Source organism: Tenrec ecaudatus, chromosome 12 (genome assembly GCF_050624435.1).
Source record: "Tenrec ecaudatus isolate mTenEca1 chromosome 12, mTenEca1.hap1, whole genome shotgun sequence".
Taxonomy (NCBI): Eukaryota; Metazoa; Chordata; class Mammalia; order Afrosoricida; family Tenrecidae; genus Tenrec; species Tenrec ecaudatus.
Genome location: NC_134541.1, coordinates 125,042,309 through 125,066,721, shown reverse-complemented (window position 1 = coordinate 125,066,721; position 24,413 = coordinate 125,042,309). Strand labels below are relative to the sequence as shown.

At 56.4% G+C, this 24,413-nt stretch overlaps 1 protein-coding gene across 1 annotated transcript; it reads left to right on the top strand.

Moving 5' to 3' along the window:
* Positions 1 to 311: 311 nt before the first annotated feature.
* On the top strand, positions 312 to 24,172 carry MVP (major vault protein). The gene is made up of 15 exons (XM_075564737.1): positions 312 to 470; positions 9,622 to 9,750; positions 9,967 to 10,162; positions 11,493 to 11,616; positions 11,728 to 11,859; positions 13,907 to 14,001; positions 14,306 to 14,542; positions 16,375 to 16,656; positions 17,669 to 17,913; positions 17,995 to 18,192; positions 19,429 to 19,818; positions 20,468 to 20,584; positions 20,743 to 20,869; positions 23,255 to 23,443; positions 23,913 to 24,172. Exons 2-15 carry the CDS (start codon positions 9,629 to 9,631, stop codon positions 24,129 to 24,131), a joined length of 2,673 nt encoding a protein of 890 aa, XP_075420852.1. The 5' UTR covers positions 312 to 470; positions 9,622 to 9,628; the 3' UTR covers positions 24,132 to 24,172.
* The last annotated feature ends 241 nt before the right edge of the window (positions 24,173 to 24,413 follow it).

Sequence of the window (24,413 nt, the reverse complement as noted above, 5' to 3'; positions counted from 1 at the left end):
GCTTGGACAATTGATGGGTCACACTGAGGAGGGTGGGGGGTGGCCAGGCAGGTTTATAGTCACTCAGAGTGAGAAATCAAGCCAGATGGGTCAGCGGTGAACTCAGCCAACACCTGACGCCCATCTCGAAGCCTGTGACCCTTCCCGATCGCCCCCTGCACTGTCAGCTGGCTCCAGTCCCAAATCCCCCAGTTCCGAAAGAGCCCCAGGGAGCAGAGCGCCCTCTGCAAGGGTCCTTTAAGGGGCGAGCCCCGCCCCCCTCGACCACGCCCCTCCGCGGCCCCGCCCCCGGCCCCGCCCCGCCTCTGCCGGGAAGTGATCCCTGCGCAGCAACCCGAGTTGGCTGAGCGCTTCACAGTGGTCTCTGGACGCGCCTGCAGCTCCCTGCCCTCCAGCCCGTGCTGGGACTGCGCCCCTCGGACCGAGCCTGCCCGCGCTGCGGGGTGACGGGGCCTTGCTCCTGCGGGCAGGTAAGCCCCCGGAACCAGAGGGGGACAAGCTGGACGGCCGCTTGGCCCGGGGAGGGAGGGAAGCCCTTCTGGGTTTCCAATCGAAGGCGCAACAACAGCTCATCGGCTCAGCTCAGCACCCCGGAAATCTGAGACTTCAAGCTCCCACATGCCAAGTGCGGGGAGGGGGGTGTTGGGGGTGTGTGTGTCTTAGGAGGCACAGCGGGACGCCCACCTTGGAGCTAGATTGGTTTGTTTGCCTGCCTTCCCCTGAGGCCCCCCCCTGGACCCCCACCTGCCCCGGGACCCCTCAGCAGTTGCCCCAATCCTTACTGGGCCACGGTGGGCCCATCAATTGAGACATCATTAGCAAAGTGATTTTAAGGTAGGCGTGCCTTCCAGAAGGATCCCTGGTGGCCTAGTGGTTTTGTGTGGGTCTGATCCACAAGGTCCGCAGTTTGAAACCACCCGCTGCTCCCAGGGAGAAAGACGGGGATTTCTACTCCTGAAACGAGTTGTGTCTCAGTATTCCCCCCAGGCAGTTCTACCCTGTCCTAGGGGTCACTATGAGCTGGCATCCACTCGAAGGCAGCGAGTTTCCCTTTGATTTTTTTAATTGCCTCTAGGGGGTTGAAAGGTTTGGCAAGCAGGCTCTTCTCCCCTTGGGAGAGGAAACCAGGTCCTAGCTCTGATGCTTGGGAGGGCAGCACTTGTGGGGAACCTGGTGGAGGCCAGCGGCCTCTGCCTGAGTGGGCCCCTGGGTCATGAAGAAAAAGCTGGCGCTGATGTGGGTGGTGCTTCCGGAAACGCCTGCCTGTTTCCACCCTTGGCACACAGGCCTCTGGTCTGGCAGAGCCGGGGCTACTGGGCCAAGGCAGGACTGCCTAGTGGAGGTATTACCCCAAGGTTAACTCGAGGTGCTTGGACAGCCTCACAGGGCGTTGCTTCTGGGGAACAGGATCTGGCCCAGAGAGCTCACCTTTGAACTTGCTATGGCACTGTCTCTTGGGCCATGCCCATCCCCACCCAGCCCTTCGCGCCCATGTGCTCTACTTAAAGGACCTGTAAGTTGTTTGCTTGGAAAGTTCAACCCCCTCCTTGGATAGGGCCGTACTGCTCCTGTACTTCAGGTGGAGTTCTGGTTCCCTCCCTAATCCTGAGGTCCAGGGCACGTCCCTTAGCATCTAAGGTATTCTAGGCTCTGATGCAGATTAGAGAGAGCACTGGTGACGAGGAGGGCAGCTAACTGCCAACCCAAAGGCTACACTGCTTACAGCAGCTCAGTGGCTTCCCGGGAAGCAGGCATGGCAGTCAGGCTGTGTGCAGTTCATGGCCTTTGGAAACCCCCTGGGGAAGTTCTCCTCTGGCCTATGGGATGGCTTTGAGTCAGAATCCACTCCGGGGTAGGGTTTGGTTTTAGGCAGTTCCTGGGTCACTATTGTCAAAGTTGGGGCAAACTTATATAGCACTCAAAGGCCAGTGGCCTACAGGGTCACTTGAGTCCAAATTACCACGCCGTACCCCACCCCGGCATTGAGGCTGGTCTTGGTTTTATGGGAATAACTGAATTGATGAAGGGTCTGACACAAATCAGTTTCTCCATCGGTGGTAGTTGTTTAGGGATACCTGACAAACACACCCCCATACACACATGCACGCCCATACACACGCCCATACACACACGCACGCACACATGCACACATACCCACACGCACCCCCATACCCACACGCACACACACGCATGCCCATACACACACACACCCCATACACACACACGCACACACACACCTATATGCGCATGCACACACCCACACGCATGCACACATGCGCACACACCCACACGCACGCACACATGCACACATACCCACACGCACCCCCATACACACACGCACACACACACACCTATACGCACACACGCACACACACACATACCCACACGCACACACTCATACACACACGCACACACAACCATGCACACGTGCACACACACGCATGCACACACGCACACATACCCACACACACGCACCCCCATGCACACGCACGCACACACACACCCATATGCGCACACGCATGCACACACACTAACTAAATAAATAAAATTCAGAGTCCAGTGGGTTTGGAACGATGTCAGGGAAACCGAGGATTAACAACCTCAGTGGAGACCTGTGATTGGGTGAGCCTGCAAACAGCTGGTAGCCGGTGTGGTTCTGATCTGGTGGTCTTCCAGCTGTAACCACGGCTCTGGTCACTGGCATCTGGGCAGAGGATGAGCTAGAGCAGGGGTCCTCAAACTTTTTTAACAGGGGGCCAGTTCACTGACCCTCAGACCCGTTGGAGGACCGGACTATAGTTTTTTTTAAAAACACTATGAACAAATTCTTATGCACACTGCACATTTCTTATTTTGAAGTAGAAAAACAAATGGGGGCAAAAACACCCTGCAGGCTGGATAAATGTCCTCGGCAGGCCACATGTGGCCTACGGGCCATAGTTGGAGGACGCATGAGCTAGACTTGGGCTGACTCTGTTGTGGGTTGAACTGGGTGTTCTCCAACCCCCCCACCCCCCAAACCCTAATCTCTGTGCTTAAAACCCTAACCTCTGTGCTTAGGAGGAGCCCAGGTAGCATAGCGATTTGCAAGGTCTGAAGTTCGAAACCAGGCACTCCAGGGGAGAAGACGGCCCTTTCTACTCTGGTAAAGAGTTCTAGTCTCGGAAACCCAGAGGGTCAGTTCTTCGACCCTGCCCGTAGGGTGCCCATGGGTCCACCAGGATGCGAGGGGGGCGAGTTTGGTTTGGTGTGGAAAGTGGGGGTTGAGCACGGAGATCACCAGGAAGCCAGGAAGCAGCATAGGAAAAGGCTTCAGAACCTTCCTCTGCAGCAAGGGAGAGAGGGAGTCTTTCCTGGAACTGGCCCTGTCCTGCAGGACCCCATCCCCCGAGGGTGAGGAAGTGACATTCCTGTACGTGCCCTTTCTGTTAGCCCAGCACTCAGTGACCAAGGTGCCTTTCCATAAAGCGGTCCCCCCTGGGCTGGAGCTCAGATCAGATTTTCCTAGGAGGACGCCTTAAAGATTGGCGGCTGAAAACCCAGGCCCCACCGGAGGCATCTTTCTCAGCATTTCAACTCCTCTTCTAAGCCCGTGACTCCTTCCCTGGACGAGGGCGGCCTGGGGAGGACCGCGATCTCTTCCTCAGTCCTGTGACTCACTCTTCCCACCAAACATGTTTGGCTTCAAAATTGGTGGCTTAGCCGGGGGGAGGGGGGGTCGCAGTGCGTACAAGCAGGAAGTGAATGTTCTGAAGTTCACTGTGGGGTGGTGACTGTACAATCTTAAAGTGATTGGACGACTGCAACGTGTGATTTATGAATTATATGCAGATAAAACTGTTCGATAATCCAAAAAGTCAGTGCTGTTGGCAAAGCCTCCTTCTATCCTGACCTTCTTGTGCCCTCTCCACTCCCTGGGGACTGCACTCCAAAACACCAAACTCACTGCCATCGATGGAGTCGATGCCGACTCATGGCACCCTCCAGGACAGGGTCGCACTGCCCTGTGGGTTTCCAAGGCTGTCCGTACCTGCCCCCTGGAGTCGAAGGTCTGTCTGTCTCCCTCGGGATTGGAGGGCAGGAGATCATGCTCCAGTCTCGTGAACCTGTGGTTGATGAGGACATGACGGTCTCAGGGCAGGGCCAGCTACTGCACCCTAACATCACATCTGCCTGGACCAAGAGCCCAGGGGCTGGGAAACTGGCTGGACAACGGGCAAGGGGGCAGCTGGACTCCTGGGATTGGGGAGGAGACTAGAGGCAAATCCATGAAATCCCCTGGGCAGTCAGAGCTCATCCTCATGGGCCTCCTCACTGAGCCTCTCCTCTGTCGTAGAGGCCTCCTCGGGTGCGGCCACTGAGAGTTGTGATTTAAGGGACACTCTTTCCTCCCGTTGGAATCTTGGCAGCCTGACTTGTGATCATCCGCTCGGTCATTGTGTTGTGCTGTAAGCAAACTATCGCTGTTTTACTTTGAATCAAGAGGCTGGTCTCTTGACTAGAAGATGAGGGCAGGCTCCACCTCTTCCGGGCCCTTCCGCTCTCACTCCTGTGTGTGCAGGGCCCAGGGAGCAGTGGTCTCTGCAGGACTTTGGGTGGGTGTGTGGACGTACAGTGATCTCAATTACACAGTATGGCCGGGTGACCCACAGAAGTCTACATCTGACGCTTCAAAGGACCATGAGTCTGATGGTTTGCAGGGATCCTGCAAGAGGCCCCCTGTGGGGCTCAGGTTCCTGGAAGGAAAGGGTGGCAAGGGTGAGAAGGTTCTGGGTGAAGTTGGTAGGTGGTCTCGCAAGAAGCCTTCTTCTAGGCCTGGTAGGTCAGGTGGGTGGTGAGAGAGGGAAGAGAGGGTCTCGTTTCTGTAATAAAACTTGGCCTTGGATCGAGGCAGGAGCCCAGCCCTAGCTGCTCAGTGAATGACTTTCAGCTGAGTCACCCAAGCTGGGCGAGGCTCTCAGCGCCCCTCGCTGGACCCAGCTGGAGTGGCCTTGGGGGATGGGGGCCATCCAACACGGAGCCAAGGGAAGCTGATCCCAGAGCCTGCTCCTTGCCTTCTGTGGCCTTCTAGAATTCAGCTCTTCCCTGTGGGGTCTCACAGAGCCGGGTCTGCACCTCCACCTACAACCCAGCTCCTCCTCCCCATCTGCTTTCCACCCCTGCAGAGCACCTGGCACAGGGACAGCTGGGAAAGCTCCACTTGGCTGTCCAGTGCCCCGGCTTTTCTGTTCTAGATTGGTGCAGCCATGCCAAGATGCCAGGGCCCAGGGAGCCTGTGGTGCTGCCTCGCCCCCTGCTGTACTGCGAGTTGGGTGTAAAGGCCTGTCTCAGCAGGAGAAGCCTGAGCCGGGCCCTGATGTTGATTGTCTTCATCCTAACTGGGAGGGCGATGCCATCCGCCATTCCCATTTGGCAGATGAGGAAGCTGGGGCAGCAAGGCCAACAGATTTGTCGTAAGATCACCCAGCAGCCCAGGGCCGACAAGGAGAGCAGAGATGCCAGGAGGACTGTGGGAGGGTCGGGGAGAAAGAGGGACACAGGGATCAACCTATACCCCCGCCTAGGGGGACGAACAACGGAAAAGTGGGTGAGGGGCGACGGAGCACGATGTAAGATATGAAAATAATAATCTATAATTTATCAAGGGTTGGTGAGGGAGGGGGAAGAAATGGGGCACTGATATCAGGGGCTCAAGCGGGAAGAGAATGCTTTGAAAATGATGATGGCGGCATATGTGCAAATGTGCTTGACACACTGGCTGGATGTATGGATTGTGATAGGAGATGTAAGAGCCCCCAATAAAAGTATTTTTTTAAAAAAACAATCACAAAGCAAATCGCCTTAAACTCGAGCAGTACCAGACTTGTAGACTCTTGAAAGTCCAAAGCCCGAGCAGGAACAGAAATAGAGAGCAAGGAAAAAACGAAAGGCCCACTGGATGGGAGTAGAGAGCCTGACCTTGGAAAGGGTGTTTCTGCAGTACCGGAAAACAACAGAAGAGGGGGCTGTGCCGTTAGAAAAGTCGTCCCAATGAGCTGGGAAAAGTCTCTGTGAAGTTCAGTCCCACTCCATGTGGCAAGATGAACCGATGGAGCAGCGGAGCCCCAGCCCTCGGGTGGCACCTGTGCCCGGAGAGGTGATCCGGATGGTACGCTCTTTCTAAAGAAAGCCATTGAGGGAGCAGACGGAGACCCAACAGGGCGCCGTGGAATCGATCCCGACTCTGTGGAGACCCCACAGGGAGGACAGGGCAGCTCTGCTCCCTACCGTTCCCCAGTGAATGTGGGGGAGCTGCCTGTCCCCCTTTCTCCCTAATAGCTTCTGCTGGTGTGAACGGCTCACCTTCCAAGTGGGTTACCCAATCAGCCATCAGGGCTCCTTCTCGCTGGGGTCACAGACACGTGTCTACAGACCCGAGTCAGCGTGACATGCAGATGAAACGCACACGTTTTCACAATCACATCACGGTACACATGTCCTTCTGAATGAAACCGGCATGTGACACTGGCTATAAATGATCAGCTGTTTGAGGTCCTGGGTTGATGTGTCGTAAGGGTGGCTTGGGTCGAGGCAGTGTGGCAGGCTCGGCTGCGCTGTTTGTCTTTGCACTTGACGTTGGCTCTGTCAGACCTTCCTGACTCTGTTCACACCTGTTACTGAAGGAGTGCCATCATGGAGGAAACCGGTTTACTGAGCTTCATGCTCAGCTTGTTTGTGTCAGACGGATGTGTATCCGTAGAGAGAGGTAGACCACACAGAGAATTTCCAGATTAGAAGGCTGAGGAGAAAATGGATTTGGATATATGTCTCCTTAAATGGATACAGGGGCGGGGCGGGAGGGGGGGGGAGAGTTAGGAGGTAAATGTAAGCGGTTTCTGCCATTTTCATTGAGGAAATAGAAATGTATCCAAATGACCCTTCCTGTAACCCCAGCTTTCAGGAAGCAAAACACTTCCTGCCACGGAGTCCGCTCTGACTGCTGGTGACCCTGGAGGTGCAGTGGTTCTGTGTTGGGCTGCTGACGACCAGGTTAGCGGTTCGAAACCACCAGCCACGCCTCAGGAGAAAGACGAGGCTTCCTACTCTGTAGAGTGACAGTCTCAGAAACCGACAGGGCAGTTCTACCCTGTGTTCTGCGGGTTCACTGTGAGTTCCCAGCCTGGATTCTTTTCTTTCTTTTTTTAAGTCAATACAGCTTTATAATTAGTTAATTGGTTTTCTTTTTTCCTTTTATTTTTTTCAGTATTTAGAAAAAGGCTTTATTTACGCATAGTAGATCATTGGAAACAGGATGACCATATATAACATAAAATTATATGTAAGATACATATATTTAAATATATAAATTTTAATTTATACATGTAAAATATAAAATTATATATTTCTTTTTCTTTTTTTAAAATTATATATATTTCTAAGTGGAAATTACTGTGTAAATCCCAATGCAGAGCTCTGACTTTAGACCCATGCTTCTGGGCACAATACATCCCTCTCTTCTGAAAGTATTTCTGCTTTGATTGTGGTACAATCTACCCTTTAATACTCTCATCACCCCCCTCATCCTAGTTCAGCTCTTATCCCCTTTCTGGTTCTTTATTTTAAAAATCATTTTATTGGGGGCTCATACAACTCTTATCACAATCCATCCATCCATCCATCCATCCATTGTGTCAAGTACATTTGCACATTTGTTGCCATCATCATTCTCAACACATTTGCTTTCTACTTGAGCCCTTGGTATTAGCTCCTCATTTACCCCCTTCCTCCCCGCCACCTCCTCCCTCATGAGCCCTTGATAATTTATCAGTTATTATTATTTTAGGAGGGAGAGGGAGGGAAAAAGGAAAATGAGCTGATTCCAGGAACCCAAACGGAAGGCGAATTTTGAGGATGAAGGCAACGAATGTATAAGGGTGCTTTACTCAATTGATGTATGTATGGACTGTGATAAGAGTTGTATGAGTCCCGATAAAATGATTTTAAAATGATTATTTTATCAACTTTTCTGTTGTCTGTCCCCAAGGGAGGAGGTTATATGTAGATCCTTGTAATCAGTTCCCCCTTTCTAACCTACCTTCCTGCCACCCCGGTATCGCCACTCTCACCACTGGTCCTGAAGGGATCATCTGTCCTGGATTCCCTGTGTTTCCAATTCCTATGTGTACCAGTGTACATCCTCTGGTCTAGCCAGATTTGTAAGGTAGAATTGGGATGAAGCATTTAAGAACTAGAGGTGTGGGGAGGAAGCATTTAAGAACTAGAGGAAAGTTGTATGTTTAATCGTTGCTACACTACACCCTGACTGACTCATCTCCTCCCCACAACTGTTCTGTAAGGGGATGTCCAGGTGCCTACAGATGGGCTTTGGGTCCCCACTCTGCACCCCCCCTCATTCACAATGATATATTTTGTTCTTTGATGCCTGATACCCGATCCCTTCAACACCTCGTGTTCACAGAGGCTGGTGTGCTTCTTCCATGTGGACTTTTTTGCTGCTGAGCTAGATGGCTGCTTGTTTACCTACAAGCCTTTAAGACCCCAGACGCTATATCTTCTGATAGCCGGGCACCATCAGCTTTCTTCACCACATTCGCTCATGCACCCATTAGTCCTCCCAGCCTTGATTCTATCATTTCTTGGCTCCCGCCGACGTTTCACACACCAAGCCAACCTTCTGGGGTTTCACTTCCCATTCTTCACCCAGCCTGGAAGCGGGATGAAGGATTGAGTTGATGAGATGATGTTGCTTTCTGGCGAGGGCTACAAAAAGGTCTGGCCACCGTCTCAATGGAGAAGGCTCTGCCTTGCCCGTCGGCTTGCCTCCCCTTGAGTGACATCATCTCCTGAGTCCAAGGATGGCAGTGGGGTTGTGGTTTGGGTCCACCCTCCCTGTTCAGAAGCAGGTGGGATGGTGATGGGTAGAACACCATGCTCAGTTACTTTCATCTTTTTAGCCACCCATTCCTGCCCATTGCAGCAGGTGGCTAAGACCAGGGAACAGGGGAAAAAGACTGGAAGGATGTCAGGTTTTCCCAGCACAGCAGAGTCTCTGGGAGCATCAGCTGTCAGGGCTTCCTTCCATGAGAAAAGATCTTGCCTGGACAGTTCCCCCACCCCCACCCCTTCCCCCAGGCTTAAAGCTCAAGGAAAGGGAGGGTGCAGACAAAGATCATGCAAATAGTCTCTGGCTCTGGGTGTGTTGATGGGCGACATTTGAATATACTCCAACCTCCTTTCCAAGGGGTCAGCGAGCTATTTAAAGCCACTGTTTCCCAGCTCTCCCAATGGTCCCTACTCAGTGAGCATTGTATTGGGGTGTGCTCTAAGGCAGTCAGGGCGGGGAGAGGTTGTGTTAATGAAAGGAGGGGAAAGAGTCAGCAAAGGACTCTGGGTTCCCTGGTCAGTGCATCAGGCACGTCGTGGCACGGGTGCTGTGTGGTGCTGGGGGTGAGGGGGATGGAGAAAGGCCGTGAGCTCTGGCTGAGCTGGAGGAGGATGGCCCTGTCCCCCCACCCACAGCCCCTCTTCAAACCCCTTCCTCCTGAGCCCACTCCAGTGCTCAGCCCATGCCCTTGCTCCAGCTGTCTGTAATGCTCTGCTCCGCACTTTGCTCGGATCCAGGATCACCATGGCAGCAGAGTGCATCATCCGCATCCCCCCGTACCACTACATCCATGTCCTGGACCAGAACAGCAACGTGTCCCGCGTGGAGGTCGGCCCAAAGACCTACATCCGACAGGACAATGAGAGGTAAGTGTGGGACGGGTCACGCGTGGAGCCTTTGGTGCGCGGTAGGTTGCCTGTCGTGGTCGCTGTCCCCATCTTCCTGTTCTAAGCAGGAACCGTTTTCTCTTAGGTGACAGGGGATTCCTGTGGGAAGGGGTGGGGCTGCCTCCTCTGGGAGTTGGGAAATGGCGGGGGGGTGCATCTACCTGACTTCTCACCCCTCTTCTCACTCTCCAACAGGGTACTGTTTGCTCCCGTGCGCATGGTGACTGTACCCCCACGCCACTACTGCACAGTGGCCAACCCGGTCTCCCGGGATGCCCAGGGCTTAGTGCTGTTTGACACCACAGGACAAGTGCGCCTTCGCCATGCTGACCTGGAGATCCGGCTGGCCCAGGAGCCCTTCCCCCTCTACCCAGGGGAGGTGCTGGAAAAGGTACCTGGCTTGCTTCCCCTCTGCCCCGCTCTCCCTGCCCTAGTGCTCCACGCTCCCTTCTCAGAGAAACCACCTGGGGAGCGAGGGCTGATGGCTCTCAGCCAGGGAGGTGTGGACTCCTTCTCCTTCCAGCCACCCCCCCCCTCCACCCCATCTCCCACCACCGGTGACCACTCCTTTGTGGACTCTCGGTCTCTCGCAGCTCCTAGTGGCCAGCTGCTCCGAGCCAGTTCTGGCCCTGACTGACTCACACACGTCCTTCCCTCAAACCGCGCCCCAGTCTGCTGGAGGATGACAAAGCAATCCACGGGCAGGGCAGGGCAGGGCCCGGCGGACTCAGATGGCCTGTGTCCAGGGAAGGCCTTGGGCACCTGTGCTTCCATCCAGGCCTCGCCCATGTTGCCCTCAGTGCAAGCATTCGGCCCCTGTATGACAGTTTACAGCGCAGACCCCCTCTGGAGCAGTGGTGCTTAACCTTCCTCAGGCTGTGGCCCTTTAAGACGGTTCCTCATGTTGTGGTGATACTCCCCCCCCAACCATAACATTACTTTCGTTGCTACCTTATCACTGACATTTTGTTACTGTTAGGAATCGGGCGACTCCTGGGAAAGGGTCCTTTGTTCTCCAAAGGGGTTGTGACCCACAGCTTGAGACCCGCTGCTCTGGAGGGTCGCTGTGGATGGAACCGTCTCGGTGGCAGTGGCTGTCGGTTGGATATTGGTCCTCAAGGACCTGGGCTTCCCCAGTAGCGTTTGTCCACGGGGGAAGCTCGTTCTCTCAAGCCCAGGTGACGCTCAATCAGGAAGACCAGGCCTCTTCCCCCTTGAAGGCCAATGCCATGCATGCTGTGGTGCCCCTCCCCCCCTGGGTCAGCACTCATCCTGGAAGGCATGGACCTCGGCCAGCACCATCACTTCCTTCCCCACCCTTGTGGCCTCTGACGGCCTCCCTGCCACCCGTCCCTCCGGCCCCTCGGAGCCTCACGAGCACCCTGGTAGGGCATCCTGCCAACAACTTGGTCCCCTCAGCCTCAACTCCGAGGACCCCCATCCACTCTGCACTCTGGCCACAGTCCTTCCAAGACCGCTTCGTTCGTCCTTGGGGACGTCCCACGCGATCCCCAAGCGCATTATGCGGGAGGAAGGACACCGGCATCCGTACATCTGTCATGCCCTCGCTTAGTCTTCACACCGAGTGGCTCTGAGATCACCCCTACCTTCTACCTCCCACACAGGGTCTTACTTTGGGACCTGTAAGGGCTGACGCCTAAGGTACCAGGTGCGGCCTGGGCTCCGACGACAGCTGCCCACAAGCCCCCGTTTCTCCCCAGAACATCACCCCGCTGCAAGTGGTTCTGCCCAACACCGCGCTCCACCTGAAGGCGTTGCTGGACTTTGAGGATAAGAATGGATACAAGGTGGTGGCCGGAGACGAGTGGCTATTTGAAGGACCTGGTAAGCGGTCTTCGTTCCATAGAGCCCGAGATGGGCCCAGGGGCTTCCCGCCTGCCCACCTTAGCCCCGCTGCCTTCTGACCTTGGAGCCCCACCTCTTCTTCCCTCCCAGGCACGTACATCCCCCAGAAGGAAGTAGAGATTGTGGAGATCATCCAGGCCACGATCATCAGGCAGAACCAGGCCCTGCGGCTGAGGGCCCGCAAGGAGTGTGAGGACCGGGATGGCAAGGAGAGAGTGACAGGTGGGGCTGCGAAGGGGCTGCGGCTGTGGGGGGGCGGGCAGAGCCTCCCACTGCTGAGGCTCCGAGGGAACAGGGCGGGTCTGGGCAAAGGTGCTTGCTCAACACCTCTTGAAAGCAGGTACAGCCTTCTCCAGGATCTCCCATCTCACCCTGGCTCTGCCCCAGCATGGAAGAGATCCGTATCTGGGTCCATTCCAAAGAAAGAGGATTGATAGAAGGGAGAACGTATCGAATTAGATCACTGACGTCTCACACACATACAATTCTGCCGAAGATAGTCATTGAAAAACAGCTGCAGCCCGATATCCAGGGGACTGCCCGAAACTCAAGCCCGATTCGGAAGAGGGTGTCGAACAAGGGCAGCCGTTGCTGGGAGCAGACGGATCTCGGCTGAAAGCAGAGCATACCAGAGCGCTGTCTGCTGTGTTCTGTCGACCCTACAGAGGCACTGGCTCTTTGGACCGGGGGTGCTCAAACTTTTGAAACAGGGGGCCAGTTCACTGTCCCTCAGACCCGTTGGAGGGCCAGACTATAGTTTTAAAAATTATGAACAAATTCCTAGGCACACTGCACATATCTTACTTTGAAGTAAAAACAAATGGGACAAAAACACTCGGTGGGCCGGATAAGTGTCCTCGGCGGGCCACATGTGGCCCGCGGGTTGTAGTTTGAGGACGCCTGCTTTGGACCATAACGGAGCAGAGAGAACACTGCGGAGAGTGGGGGTTCTGTAGCACTCGAGTGTGCTCCTACGGAACCTGTGCCCGAGGACCAAGGCGGTCCTTCCAGCAGAACGGGGACACCGCGTGGTTTGCAATCAGGAAGGTGCACCGCAGAGTTGTATCCTTTCACCACACGTGGTCCATCTGTGCGCTGTGCCAGTCACCTAAGAACGAGGTGTCAGAGCGGAAAAAAGACAGCCAACCTTCACCGGACAGATGGACACCATCTTGCTTGCTGGAAGGAGAGAGGACTTGAAGTCTGGGGTGGACCCAAGACGACAGCCGTCAGTGTGGACTGCACCCCATGTCTAAAGCTCGCAGCGGGACCAATAAGCAACATCGTGATAAGGGGGAAACAGTGGAGTCGTTTTCTCATGTTGCCCGCGGAAGAGCAGCACCTCAGAAATCCAATGATGCGGCCAGAGACCTCTTGAAAGTCCTGGGCGGCAAAGATGCCACGAAGGTGCCCGTCATCCTTACTGTGGGTGTTTACAGATCCTGTGAGAGCTGGCTCGCCATGAGTAAGAAAGACCAGAGAAGAGCAGGTGCCTTCGAATGGCGGTGCCGGCAAAGAAGCCTGAACACCGAGTCCTCTGGACGGCCAGAACCAGGAAAACTGTGTTGGAGGAGGTACACCGGAATGCTCCCGAGAAGCCAGGACGGTGAGACCGGCTCACCTTGGCATAGGAGGGACCAGTCCCGGGAGGACCACACGCTGGGGACTGTCGGCGAGGTGGACTGACGCGGCGGCTGCGGCGATGGGTGCAGACATGACCAGTGTGAGGGCGGTGCCGAGCTGGATGACGTGGTCGGCTGTTAGAGTCACGAACAGCAGCTACCCCGACCCAGTCCTGTGATCGTGATCATGTTAGCGTAGGGGCGGTTCATCCGAGGAGTAACCCCTTCCTTCCTGGTTCCGCAGGAACCACACTGGCATTCGGCTACAATCACGAAGTGCGGCCCCTCCCTCGGTGCTCTCAACTCTTAACAAATATTACTTTCCTTAATCCGCGAACACCCTGTGGTATGACTTCTTATCCCCGCGCTGCATGTGTTAAAACTGAGGGATTGCCTTGGGTGTGAAGGAGCAGGGCGGGAGAGTCCGGACTTACACGCAGACCTGCTGCTGCTGCCATCAGCTCAGCCTGCTTCCACGTTCAGTGCCAAGAAGCCGCCTTGGAGACGGGCCGCACCTGCAAGGCTTCCTGTCTAGGTTGTGGGCCCAAAGGCAGTGGGAGCTGCCCCCACCAGCGCCTGCTGGTTCCCTGTGGCCCAGGCCACAAGGGGAGCGACCGTGCCGACCCACGTCTCTGCCCTCTCCCTAGGAGAAGAATGGCTGGTCCGCTCCGTCGGTGCCTATCTACCAGGAGTCTTTGAGGAGGTTCTGGATTTGGTGAATGCCGTGATCCTCACGGAAAAGGTTTGTGCCGTGAGGGTGGTGCGTTGAGGCCCCCGTGTGGGTTACGGGCTCGGAGTGGGAGAAGCTGAGTGCAGACGAGAGTCCACGTTTCTCAGGCCACTCTAAGAAACAAAACAAAGGCCAGACCACCCGAGGAGCACTCCGGGTCACGGAAGAAGGCCACCTGGGTGGTCTTCAACTGCCCTGCAGACACCGGGAGTGTCTTGGAGGCCATGTGGGGCGGGCGGGGGGGGACCCGGCTGGCCAGCCCACCACCGACTGGGGACTTGGAGGTAAGTTTGTCCCCACTGCCTCCACTCCACAGATAGCCCTGCACCTCCGGGCTCGGCAGAACTTCCGGGACTTCCAGGGAGTGACCCGCCGCACTGGGGAGGAGTGGCTGGTGACGGTGCAGGACACGGAGGCCCACGTGCCAGATGTCCATGAGGAGGTGCTGGGCATCGTGTCCATCACGACGCTGGGCCCCCGCAACTACTGTGTGATCCTCGATCCCGTTGGACCCCATGGCAAGAACCAGCTCGGGCAAAAGCGGGTCGTCAAGGTAACTTCCTCCTCCTCCCTGCGGCGGGACTGGTCAGATCTGGAGTCTTCCCCACCTTACCCCTGGAACTGCCCTGGGACCTGGCAGGAGACCCGGAGCCTCCCCCTCCCCTCCTTCTGCCCCAGAGCCACATTCTTGAAATGCCAAGGCTTCCCTGGGGTCTGGTTCTGCCCCTGTTCTTGTCAGTAGAACTGCACACTTGGTTCTGGCTGGTCCCCACAGGCTGGGGGGACCCTGAAGCTCTCTCTTCCACAACACACCCCACTTTTCCCCCCAACTGATGAGGAAGAAATCGGTGGGGGGTGGTTAGGGCTGTCTGTCTGTCTGTCTGTCTGTCTGTCTGTCTCTCTCTCTCTCGATATTCGACTCCCTTCTGTTGGTTGAGCACAGCACATACTCAGAGAGAAATGCTGTATGTCGCTGTGTGGTCCCTCTCATCAAAGTGTAACCGTGTCCCCGTGACCCCTTTCCCACTGAATATGTGGTTCTTTCTGGTTTTCTGCCCTGCTTTCCCCGCTCTCCTGCCCCCTCCCTACCTTCTTGCCCCTTCCGACCCCCACTGCCCCCACCACCCCCTACCCCTGTCGTAGTCTCTAAAGTCTTATCGTTTGGTGTGAAAACCATTTTTCTACTTTCCTTTTTCATAATGGGACACACCGCTCTTCCGGCAGCTTTGTCATCCCCGGCTGCCGCCTTGGAGTTGATTGATACCTGTCTCTAACAAAACATACACAACAAAAGCCCTCCCTGTCCCTTCTGACACAGCTCTAGCAGGAACCAGGAGTCGGCAGGCTTGGTCTGGCGAGGGCCAGGGAGTGACCTTGTAGACCTCGTGGGCGATAGGCTTTCCATGGCAGCCACTCCGCTCTGCCCACGTGGTATGAAGCCGGGCACAGCCAACAGAGACATGAGTGGGTGTGGCTGGACCCCCTCGCACTTTCCAAGTGCCGGGGGCCGAACAAGGAAACCAGCCGGCTGATGGCTGAGAAGCCGAGTGGTGGTGGTTCTGTACAATGGACAGGGTTTGGCACACGGTGCGGCAGGTGTGGTCTGGAAGACATGGCGCTCCACAAGGAAGCCAGACACCAAAGACTGCCTGTTGTCAGGGTGCGTTTTCAGGAAGTGTGGTTTATGTTTAGAGCGGCTGCTAATTGTAAGGTCAGTTTGAAAACACCAGCTGCTCTTAGGAGAAGGGCTTTTACTCCCAGGAAGAGCTAGTGTCGGAAACACGGGGCAGCTCTGCCTGGCCCCGTACGGCCGCTAGGACCCGATGGCAGCGAGTGTCCCGCCCTGGCGCAGAAGAGACCAATGCAGAGACAAAGCAGTAGAGTCACCATTGTCGGGCCGGGGGGAAGGATGAGGGTGACCGCTAGCGGACTCCTTTGGGGATGATGGGAAATGTTCTTGAAGTCAGGTGGTAACAGGGCCGGTTACTTAACTCTGTGCAGATACTGAACTCATTGATCTGTACGTTTCAAAGGGGGCACATTTTATGCTCTGAGAATTACGCAGCTTCACTACTGATGTACGTTAAACCAGAAAGCAGGCTGGAACGGGCCCCAAGGCCCGGTTTGCCAACCCGGGACTGTGCCATCCCAAGAAACCACACATGGGGGAGCGGAAGAGAAACAGGCAGATTCTTGACCCCGTGCTTGCTAAGGTCCAGAGGAGAGGGTCCCAGGCCAGACGGCTCCCGCTGGGCTGGGAGAGCGTGGTGGGGGAGGCGGTGGGTTTTAGTCATGAGGGCTCCTGAGGCCGCTGGGGCTGGGGCAGGTAGCATGGGGGGCGCTGCCACGTGGGTGGCGCTGCCCCAGCCCCGCGTCTCCCCCCAGGGGGAGAAGTCCTTCTTCCTGCAGCCCGGGGAGAGGCTGGAGCATGGCATCCAGGACGTGTACGTGCTCTCGGAGCAGCAGGGGTTGCTGCTGAGGGCCCTGCAGCCCCTGGAAGACAGCGAGGACGAGGGGAAGGTGGCGCACCAGGCCGGCGACTGCTGGCTCATCCGGGGGCCTCTGGAGTATGTGCCGTCTGCCAAAGTGGAGGTGGTGGAGGAGCGCCAGGCCATCCCCCTGGACGAGAACGAGGGCATCTACGTGCAGGACGTCAAGACTGGAAGGGTAGGAGCCGGGAGATGGGCAGCATCGCTGCCAAGCGGCCGTCGCAGCGACTTCTCTGGGCAGGCAGGGTGATGCGTGCGTGTGCGTGTGTATGCATGTGTGTGTGTGTGTGTGTGCGTGTGTATGCATGTGTGTGTATGCGTGTGTGTGCATGTGTGTGTGTGTGTGTGCGCTTTCCAGCTGCACTGCTAGAAGTGCCTCAGTAGGCTGCTGGGTACAGGGGTACCCTCACAGTATCTGCCGTCCTCTGGGGGGTCCTAAACATCACCATTTAGAGACCCTAGGAGAAAGGTGAGCTGCCCGCGCCCGGAGTTACACACAGAGGCCAATCTACCCTGTCCTGTCGCCGGAATAGGGGTTTCCAGAACTGAAACAATGAGCTCGGAGTTGGGAGTCGGGGGAAAGCTCTGTCGCCAGTGTCCATCTGGCCCGCACCATTGAGCTCTTCTGGCGATGTGTCCTCTTAGCTGTATCCCAGCCCAGTCCTTCTGAAGTCCTCACCCAAGGCAATCCTAAACCGACTCACTCACATCTCCAGCCTCTTACCGGGCCACCCGCAAGCCTAGTGGGTCCTAGGGGGTCTCTGTCCCTGGGTACCCCCAACCAGCCCGCAAGGAAATAGCCCTCCTCTTGAACAGTGTGTGCTTTTCTCCGCAGTGGACCTAAGCGTGCCACTTGCCCTGGGAGCAGTTCCCCGGCCTGAGGACCCGGGTGCGTGCTCACTGGGTGTTCAGTGGCTGGTTTTTTCGGAAGTAGAGCACCAAGCCCGTTCTCGCAAGTCGTCTCTGGGTAGGCACGTCTTTCAGTTAGCGGCCAAGCACCTTAACCATTTCCACCACCGGGAGACTTCACCGAGTGTGGTGAAGGGAGCCCCTCTCTCGACCACTTCACGGAGGAGAGTGAAGCTGCAGACGGATCTGAGCTGAGAGGGCGTATAACCACTGGCTGCCCCCCTCCCCGCCGTCCCCCGCCGTTCCCTGCTGCTGACAGCAGCCTGTCCCCCTCTCCCAAGGTGCGCGCCGTGATCGGAAGCACGTACATGCTCACGCAGGATGAGGTCCTGTGGGAGAAGGAGCTGCCTTCTGGCGTGGAGGAGCTGCTTAGCAAAGGGCAAGACCCCCTGGCCGACCGGGGTCAGAATACGCTGACCAGCGCCCATCAGCCATTAATCTCCCGGAACAAGACCCGTGTGGTCACCTACCGGGTCCCTCACAACGCCGCCGTGCAGGTGTATGACTACAGGGAGAAGAAAGCTCGGTGAGCCCGGGAACAAGGGGCGGGCAGGGCGCTGGGGGTGGCCTCTCCTTGGAGGTGTCTGACTCCAGGCTCTGCCTGCAGCGTGGTCTTTGGGCCCGAGCTGGTGTCCCTGGGGCCCGAGGAACAGTTCACGGTGCTGTCCCTCTCGGCTGGGCGGCCCAAGCGTCCTCACTCCCGCCGGGCGCTCTGCCTGCTGCTGGGGCCCGATTTCTTCACGGACGTCATCACCATTGAGACCGCGGACCACGCCCGGCTGCAGCTGCAGCTGGCCTACAACTGGTAAGGGGCGAGGGCCAGGGGTTGTGGGGGAGGGATTCCGGTGTCATCCCAGGAGACCCCCGAGGAAGAGAGCCGCACCCTGCCATGCTGGCCTCACAGGGGGAGCAAGATCAACCAAGAGGGAAGCTCAGGGAGCAGGGAGGCATATGCCCATCCAGTGTGATGACCGGCAGAGGCCGGGATCCTGAACTCTCTCAGGCAGCCGTTCAGACACTCTTGTGTAAGGTTCTTAAAAGGTTAATGGACGCAAACCGGGGGCGTGGGCTGAGCCGGAGCACACGGAGCCCCCACCCAGCTCTGCCAGTGTTTTCCTATCTGCAAAGTGGGCACGGCCTCAGAGCCTACAGCACAGGATTGCTGAGACGATTGCAATGAGACTGAGGGCGGTGCTTCATACAGAACTGGAACCCAGCGCCAGCTGTTGGAATCCGAGGAGATTAATCACAAACAGAAATAACCCTGGACAGTTCCCAAACACAGGTCTCCCCCCCCCCCGACCCCCCTTGGCTGAGGCACCTGGGGTGCTGACACAGTCAGAAACCTCGTCTGCGCAGTGGTGACGTGTTGGGCTGCGATCCCAAAGCTCTGGAATTCAACACCACCAGCTGCTCCCTGGGAGAAAGATGGGATTTTCTACGACGAGCTCGGGGACTCACATGGGCCGTTCGACCCCGTCCTAAAGGGTTGCTCAGGGTCGGCATCGACTTAACAGCCGGGAGTTGGGTTTAGGGCGTGATAGAGGAGCCCTGGCAGGAGTAAAGGTTACACAGCGGGCTGCTGACCACAGATCAGCAGTTCAAAACCCCCAGCCACTCCGAAGGAGAAACTCGAGGCTCTCTATTCCCATCGAGAGTTAATCTCAGAAACCCACAGGGGCACTTCCACCCTGTCCTCTAGGGTTCGGTGAGTCGGCGTGGACTCGATGGCCCTGAGGTTGGGGAGGGTGTTTTTTTGTTTTGTTTCTGTGTTTTGGGCACATGATCAGAACACAGACTCTCAAACCCGAATGCCTGACGAGATAGATACCTACTGGGTGACATCTGGCTGGTCACATAGCTTGTCTTCTGTACATGAGGCTGTTGCTTATGCCCACCTTACAGGAGGGCGATGCGGATTAGGTATGTTTCTTAGGCCATGCCTGGCACCAGCCAGCATCCTCTTATTAGAAACGCCTGGGGGAGGGTAGCGGTCCTTCCTGAGGGGAACGGCTGCTCTAGGAAGCCCCTCTGCTCACAGGCACTTTGAACTCAGTGACTGGAAGAACCCCCAAGAGGCAGCCAAGCTCTTCTCCGTGCCTGACTTTGTGGGGGACGCCTGCAAGGCCATTGCCTCCCGGGTGCGGGGGGCCGTGGCCTCCGTCACCTTCGATGACTTCCACAAGAATTCTGCCCGGATCATCCGCACTGCCGTCTTCGGCTTCGAGACCCTGGGAGCCAAGGAGGCCGATGGCAGCATCTCCCTGCCCAAGCCCCGGGACCGGACCGTCTTCCCACAGAACGGGCTGGTGGTCAGCAGCGTGGACGTGCAGTCCGTGGAGCCTGTGGACCAGAGGACCCGGGATGCTCTCCAGCGCAGCGTCCAGCTGGCTATCGAGATCACCACCAACTCCCAGGAGGCAGCTGCCAAGTGAGTGGGGCCGGAGCTGGCTGCAGGCCAGAATGGGCCCCACAGGTCCCCGTGACTGTCCCCTGCCAGGGCGGGGGCCTCCTGTGCCCCAATGGGCAGCAGACACCTTGTGATTCAGATGGCATCCCAGGCTGCTCACAATAAGACCCCAGACCCTTTCTGGGCCACCTACGCGCCCCTTCCCCCAGCCCCCCAAAATCTATCTCTGCCCCTTCTGCCCTAGCGTACAAGCTGCCATCTCTCTGACTCCTTTCTGCTCCCAAATGCCAGCTTGTCCTCCCTCTCCGGCTGTGTGCACAGCCAGCTTCCTCTGTGCTCCCTGAACCCGTCAGCCTCAGCCCGCAGGTGGCCCCCGCAGGAAGGCAGTGTTCTTTGCCCAGCCATGTTCCAGCATCTCCCAGTCTTCTACCTTCAAGCCATGTTCCGGCATCTCACAGTCTTCACTGTCTAAGTCCTGTCGACTCTCGTCCCCACCGGGAGGCACGCGGTCAGCCTCAGAGCCTCTATCAGGCCTCGCTCCCGGGGCCCAGCCCCCTTGGCCTTCAGGGCCTTCCTTCGGCAGGCTGTGTCCTGAACGGCAGACAGATGGGAGGTGGTATGGGTCCCTTGGTCATTTGCCACGTCTCTTACCAGCCCCTCTCCTCTTCAGGCATGAAGCTCAGAGACTAGAGCAAGAAGCCCGGGGCCGACTTGAGAGGCAGAAGATCTTGGACCAATCAGAAGCTGAAAAGGCTCGCAGGGAACTTCTGGAGTTAGAAGCTCTGAGGTGGGTGCGAGCAGGCTGGCTGGGGGCTGAGGGTCTTGGAAAGGCAGCCGGGTGCGGTGGGGATGGGAGCTGTTACCGCCCGCCTCAGTGGAGGCTGGGGAGGAGGAGCCACCCTCCTCCTCCGGGCCCCCCCTGACCGGGCTCACCTCCTCCACCAGCACGGCTGTGGAGAGCACAGGGACTGCCAAGGCGGAGGCCGAGTCCCGCGCAGAGGCGGCGCGCATCGAGGGAGAGGGCTCCGTGCTGCAGGCCAAGCTGAAAGCGGAGGCGCTGGCCATTGAGACGGTGCGTGGAAGGCAGGCCGTGGGCAGAGGGAGGGAGCTCACTGCCAGGCACTCAGGGGGATTCTTTGCCTGTGTTTATCCCCGTGCCCACCCACCTGTAAGAGATACTGCCGTCTCCCAGGAAGTCAAAGTTTGATGAGAACAGGGTCGTGGTAGCTCAGACAGACCGCTGCCTCCTCTCAAGGAGCTTACGCTCAGCCTGGTATTGAGCCTTCGACTTCCCGAGGACTTCAGAATGCAGAGGAATGTATTCATGGAAGCATTACAACAGCCCCACGAGGTGGGGGTGTTGTTCTCTGTCACGCAAGCTCACGGGTTGAAATGGCTTGCCCCGCGTCAGATGCAAGTAAGCGGATTCAAATCTGGGAAGGTCTGGCTCCACCGTCTTTGCGCTTAAACAGGGTCCTCTACGGCCTCCATGGGCTGCTGCCCCATGTGTTGAAGGTTGAGGCTGCCCCACTCATTGAAGGTTGAGGCTGGGATGGCTGATGGGCGAAGGTGCTCTGAGATTGTTCAGCGGGGGCTGACTTGGAAGATGAGTTTCGAGTAGACGCCAAGATGAGCCAGAGAACGTAACTTGGGCCCCCACACAGCGAGGAGTGGCGAAGGCAGTCACCGAGCCACGAACCAGCCTAGAGCCTCGACTCTCAGCCCTCACCGGAAGCTGGGCTCTCTAGCTTCCCTGATCCACCCAGCCACAAAGTTTGACCTCTGCTCAGACTGCAGGCCCGAACTGAAGAGCCTTCCCAGTCATTCCAGGTCCTCCAAGAGACCACCAACAGTCATGGCTCCTTGACTTCAGCACCATGTTCTCTGGCACTCGGCTTACACTCTGGCGTGATCGTAAAGTCTGTTTTGTCAGTCGTTCACAGAGCCACCCTGCTGGCTTTTCATGCTGGAAGCATCCAAGAGCAGTGGGGTTACCCAGGGTGGGCAGGTGGCAGAGGGGCTCCCAGACAAGGAGGGGGTGGACCCGGTGAGAACCAGAGGACTAGCAGCAGGACATTGCCCTCACCAGGGCTGGACACCGAGCTCCGTAGGTTAGAGATGCTCAAGGTATGGTTGTGGGAGCCCGGGTAGACTAGAGAAACAGACCCATGGAGATGTGTGTGTAAGAGAGAGTTTTATATCAAAGAGGAATTGAATATTGAGAAAATAGCCCAGACTAGATCAAGTCCATAAGTCTGATATTAGCCCACATGTCCAACATCAATCTATAACGTCCTCTTCAGACTCCTGAAATACATGCAATGACGCTGAATGCAGAAGATCACAGGCCAGTGGGTGGAAAGTCTTGGGGATCCAGTGGCGGCAGAAGCATCTCAGCGCTGGCCGGGATCTCCACGTGGCTTCTTCAGCTCCAGGGCTCTAGCATAGCTCCATGCGTCTTGGCAGCAAGCATGCCTCGCAGGGAGGAAGTGTGTGCCCCACATCCAGCGAGCTGTTCATCTCCTTAGCACCTCCAAACGTGGTCATCAAGCTGCAACCTGATGGACAGGCTAACCTCCACCCCTTCACTCTTCAGTCTCACATTGACAACAGACGATGTAACTACCGCATTGGCTAATTCCTCAAAGGAGAGTCAGCCTGCATATACATCAGAGGTCCTCCACCTTCCTGATGCCACGACCCTATCATACAGCTCCTCATGTGGTGGTGACCCCTCAACCATAAAATTATTTCCGTTGCTACTTCATCACTGTCATTTTGCCACTGCGATGAATTGGACGATCCGTCTGAAAGGGTCGTTGGGCCCCCAAAGGGGTCGAGACCCACAGGTTGAGAGCCTCTGGGCTAGAGGGTTGCCAGGTATTACCCTGAAAAAAGGGGAAGATAGTAGTCCACAAGAGAGGAAAACAATTCGGGGGGAGGGGGGGGGACAAGATAAGCTATTGGAAGGCTTTGATAAGTAGTTTAAATCATTAAATACAAGTTGATTATCTGAAATGTAAAACCCCAACACAATTCACAAAATAAAAAATGGAATAAAAAAAGTCCGATTCAACTATTTGTATTTTACAAAGTCCTTTGCCTTATATGGATTGAGTTCATTTCATCCTCAAAGGGAAAGATTATTATACGTGTTGGCCAGAAGAGCAGTCAAACATTAGCTGGCTGTGGACTAAGTATTGCATGTATTTTTACCTGCATGGTCTGATTTACTGCTTGCAACCTCTATCAAGGTAGGGGTCTTGTGGTCTGGCAGATGGAGGGCTCTGAGGAGAGGTTCCTCACTCACTAGCCAAAAGGTGGACTAACCAGTCGTCGTGCTTAACGGACTGCAAGTTTGCAACTGCATCCTCTCCATCCATCTGGCAGACAGAGCAACTTGCTGGACAGTTTCCAGGGACATAATTCAATGAATTGTGGACGCTCTCTCTTCCAGGAAGCTGAGCTGCAGCGGGTACGGAAAGTCCGAGAGCTAGAACTGGTCTATGCCCGTGCCCAGCTGGAGCTGGAGGTGAGCAAGGCCCAGCAGCTCAGTGAGGTGGAGATCAAGAAGTTCCAGCAGATGACCGAGGCCCTGGGCCCCAGCACCATCAGGGACCTTGCTGTGGCCGGGCCAGAGATGCAGGTGAGACTCGGGGGAGGCAAGAGGGGACAGGTGTGTGTCTTTGGACAAGACAAGAACCAGGAATGCAGACCCAGGAGGCAAACACAACCTCCAGAGAGAGAGGCGGGGCCAAGGGGGTGACGTCAGAACATCACTGAGTAAGGAAAGCCATGAAAATGCTCCTGTAGTATCCCTCATCCTCTGAGCACGGGATTGCGCTCAAACGCCTGCTGCCCGGGAGCCAGGAGCCGGCCCCTGTGCTGGGCCAGGCAGGGAGCGAGCGCAGGGCAGGCGAGCTAGCAAACCAGGGAGCAGCATCAGTCTGTGACAGGTGCTTCAAAGGAAGTCCAGCAGGGGCGAGATGAGATGATGGTGTGGGAGGTACCCCCCACCCCACCCCCAAGGCTGCCTGGTGCTCTGCCTCTGTCACTGGCTGATCTGTTGACCCCCATCTTCTTGTCCCCCCACCCCCCCTCCTCTCTCCCTCCAGGTTAAACTGCTCCAGAGCCTGGGCCTGCAGTCAACCCTCATCACCGATGGCTCCACTCCCATCAACCTCTTCAGCACCGCCTTGGGTCTGCTGGGGGTGGGTGCGGAGGCCCAGCCTCAAGGCAAGAAGATGGCTGGCGGACCCAAACCGCAAAAAGGCTTGCTTCTCCAGGGCCCTCCTTCCGCTCCAGCTGTGGAAAGTGACCACATTGTGCCTTAGCTCTGTCCTGCACTGACAAATAAAGCGGACATTTCTGAGCATTTCCATCTTTTTCTTTTAGGTAAAAGCTTAGTGCTGGGGACCCACTCCCTTGGAGTCAATTCTGACGCAGAGAAACCTTCTACACCAGCGGTTCTCACCCTGTGGGTCACGACCCCTGTGGGGGGGTGGAACGACCCTTTTACAGGGGACGCCCAATTCCTAACAGTAGCAAAATGACAGTTTATAAAGTAGCAACGAAAATCTTTTTATGGTTGGGGGTTCACCACAGCATGAAGAACT

Coding starts and splice junctions, on each gene's coding strand:
- MVP (XM_075564737.1), top strand. CDS start 9,629: ATGGCAGCAGAGTGCATCATCCGCATCCCCCCGTACCACTACATCCAT. Junction 19,819..20,467: donor TCCCAGGAGGCAGCTGCCAA/GTGAGTGGGGCC, acceptor TCTCCTCTTCAG/GCATGAAGCTCAGAGACTAG. Junction 20,585..20,742: donor CTGGAGTTAGAAGCTCTGAG/GTGGGTGCGAGC, acceptor CTCCTCCACCAG/CACGGCTGTGGAGAGCACAG.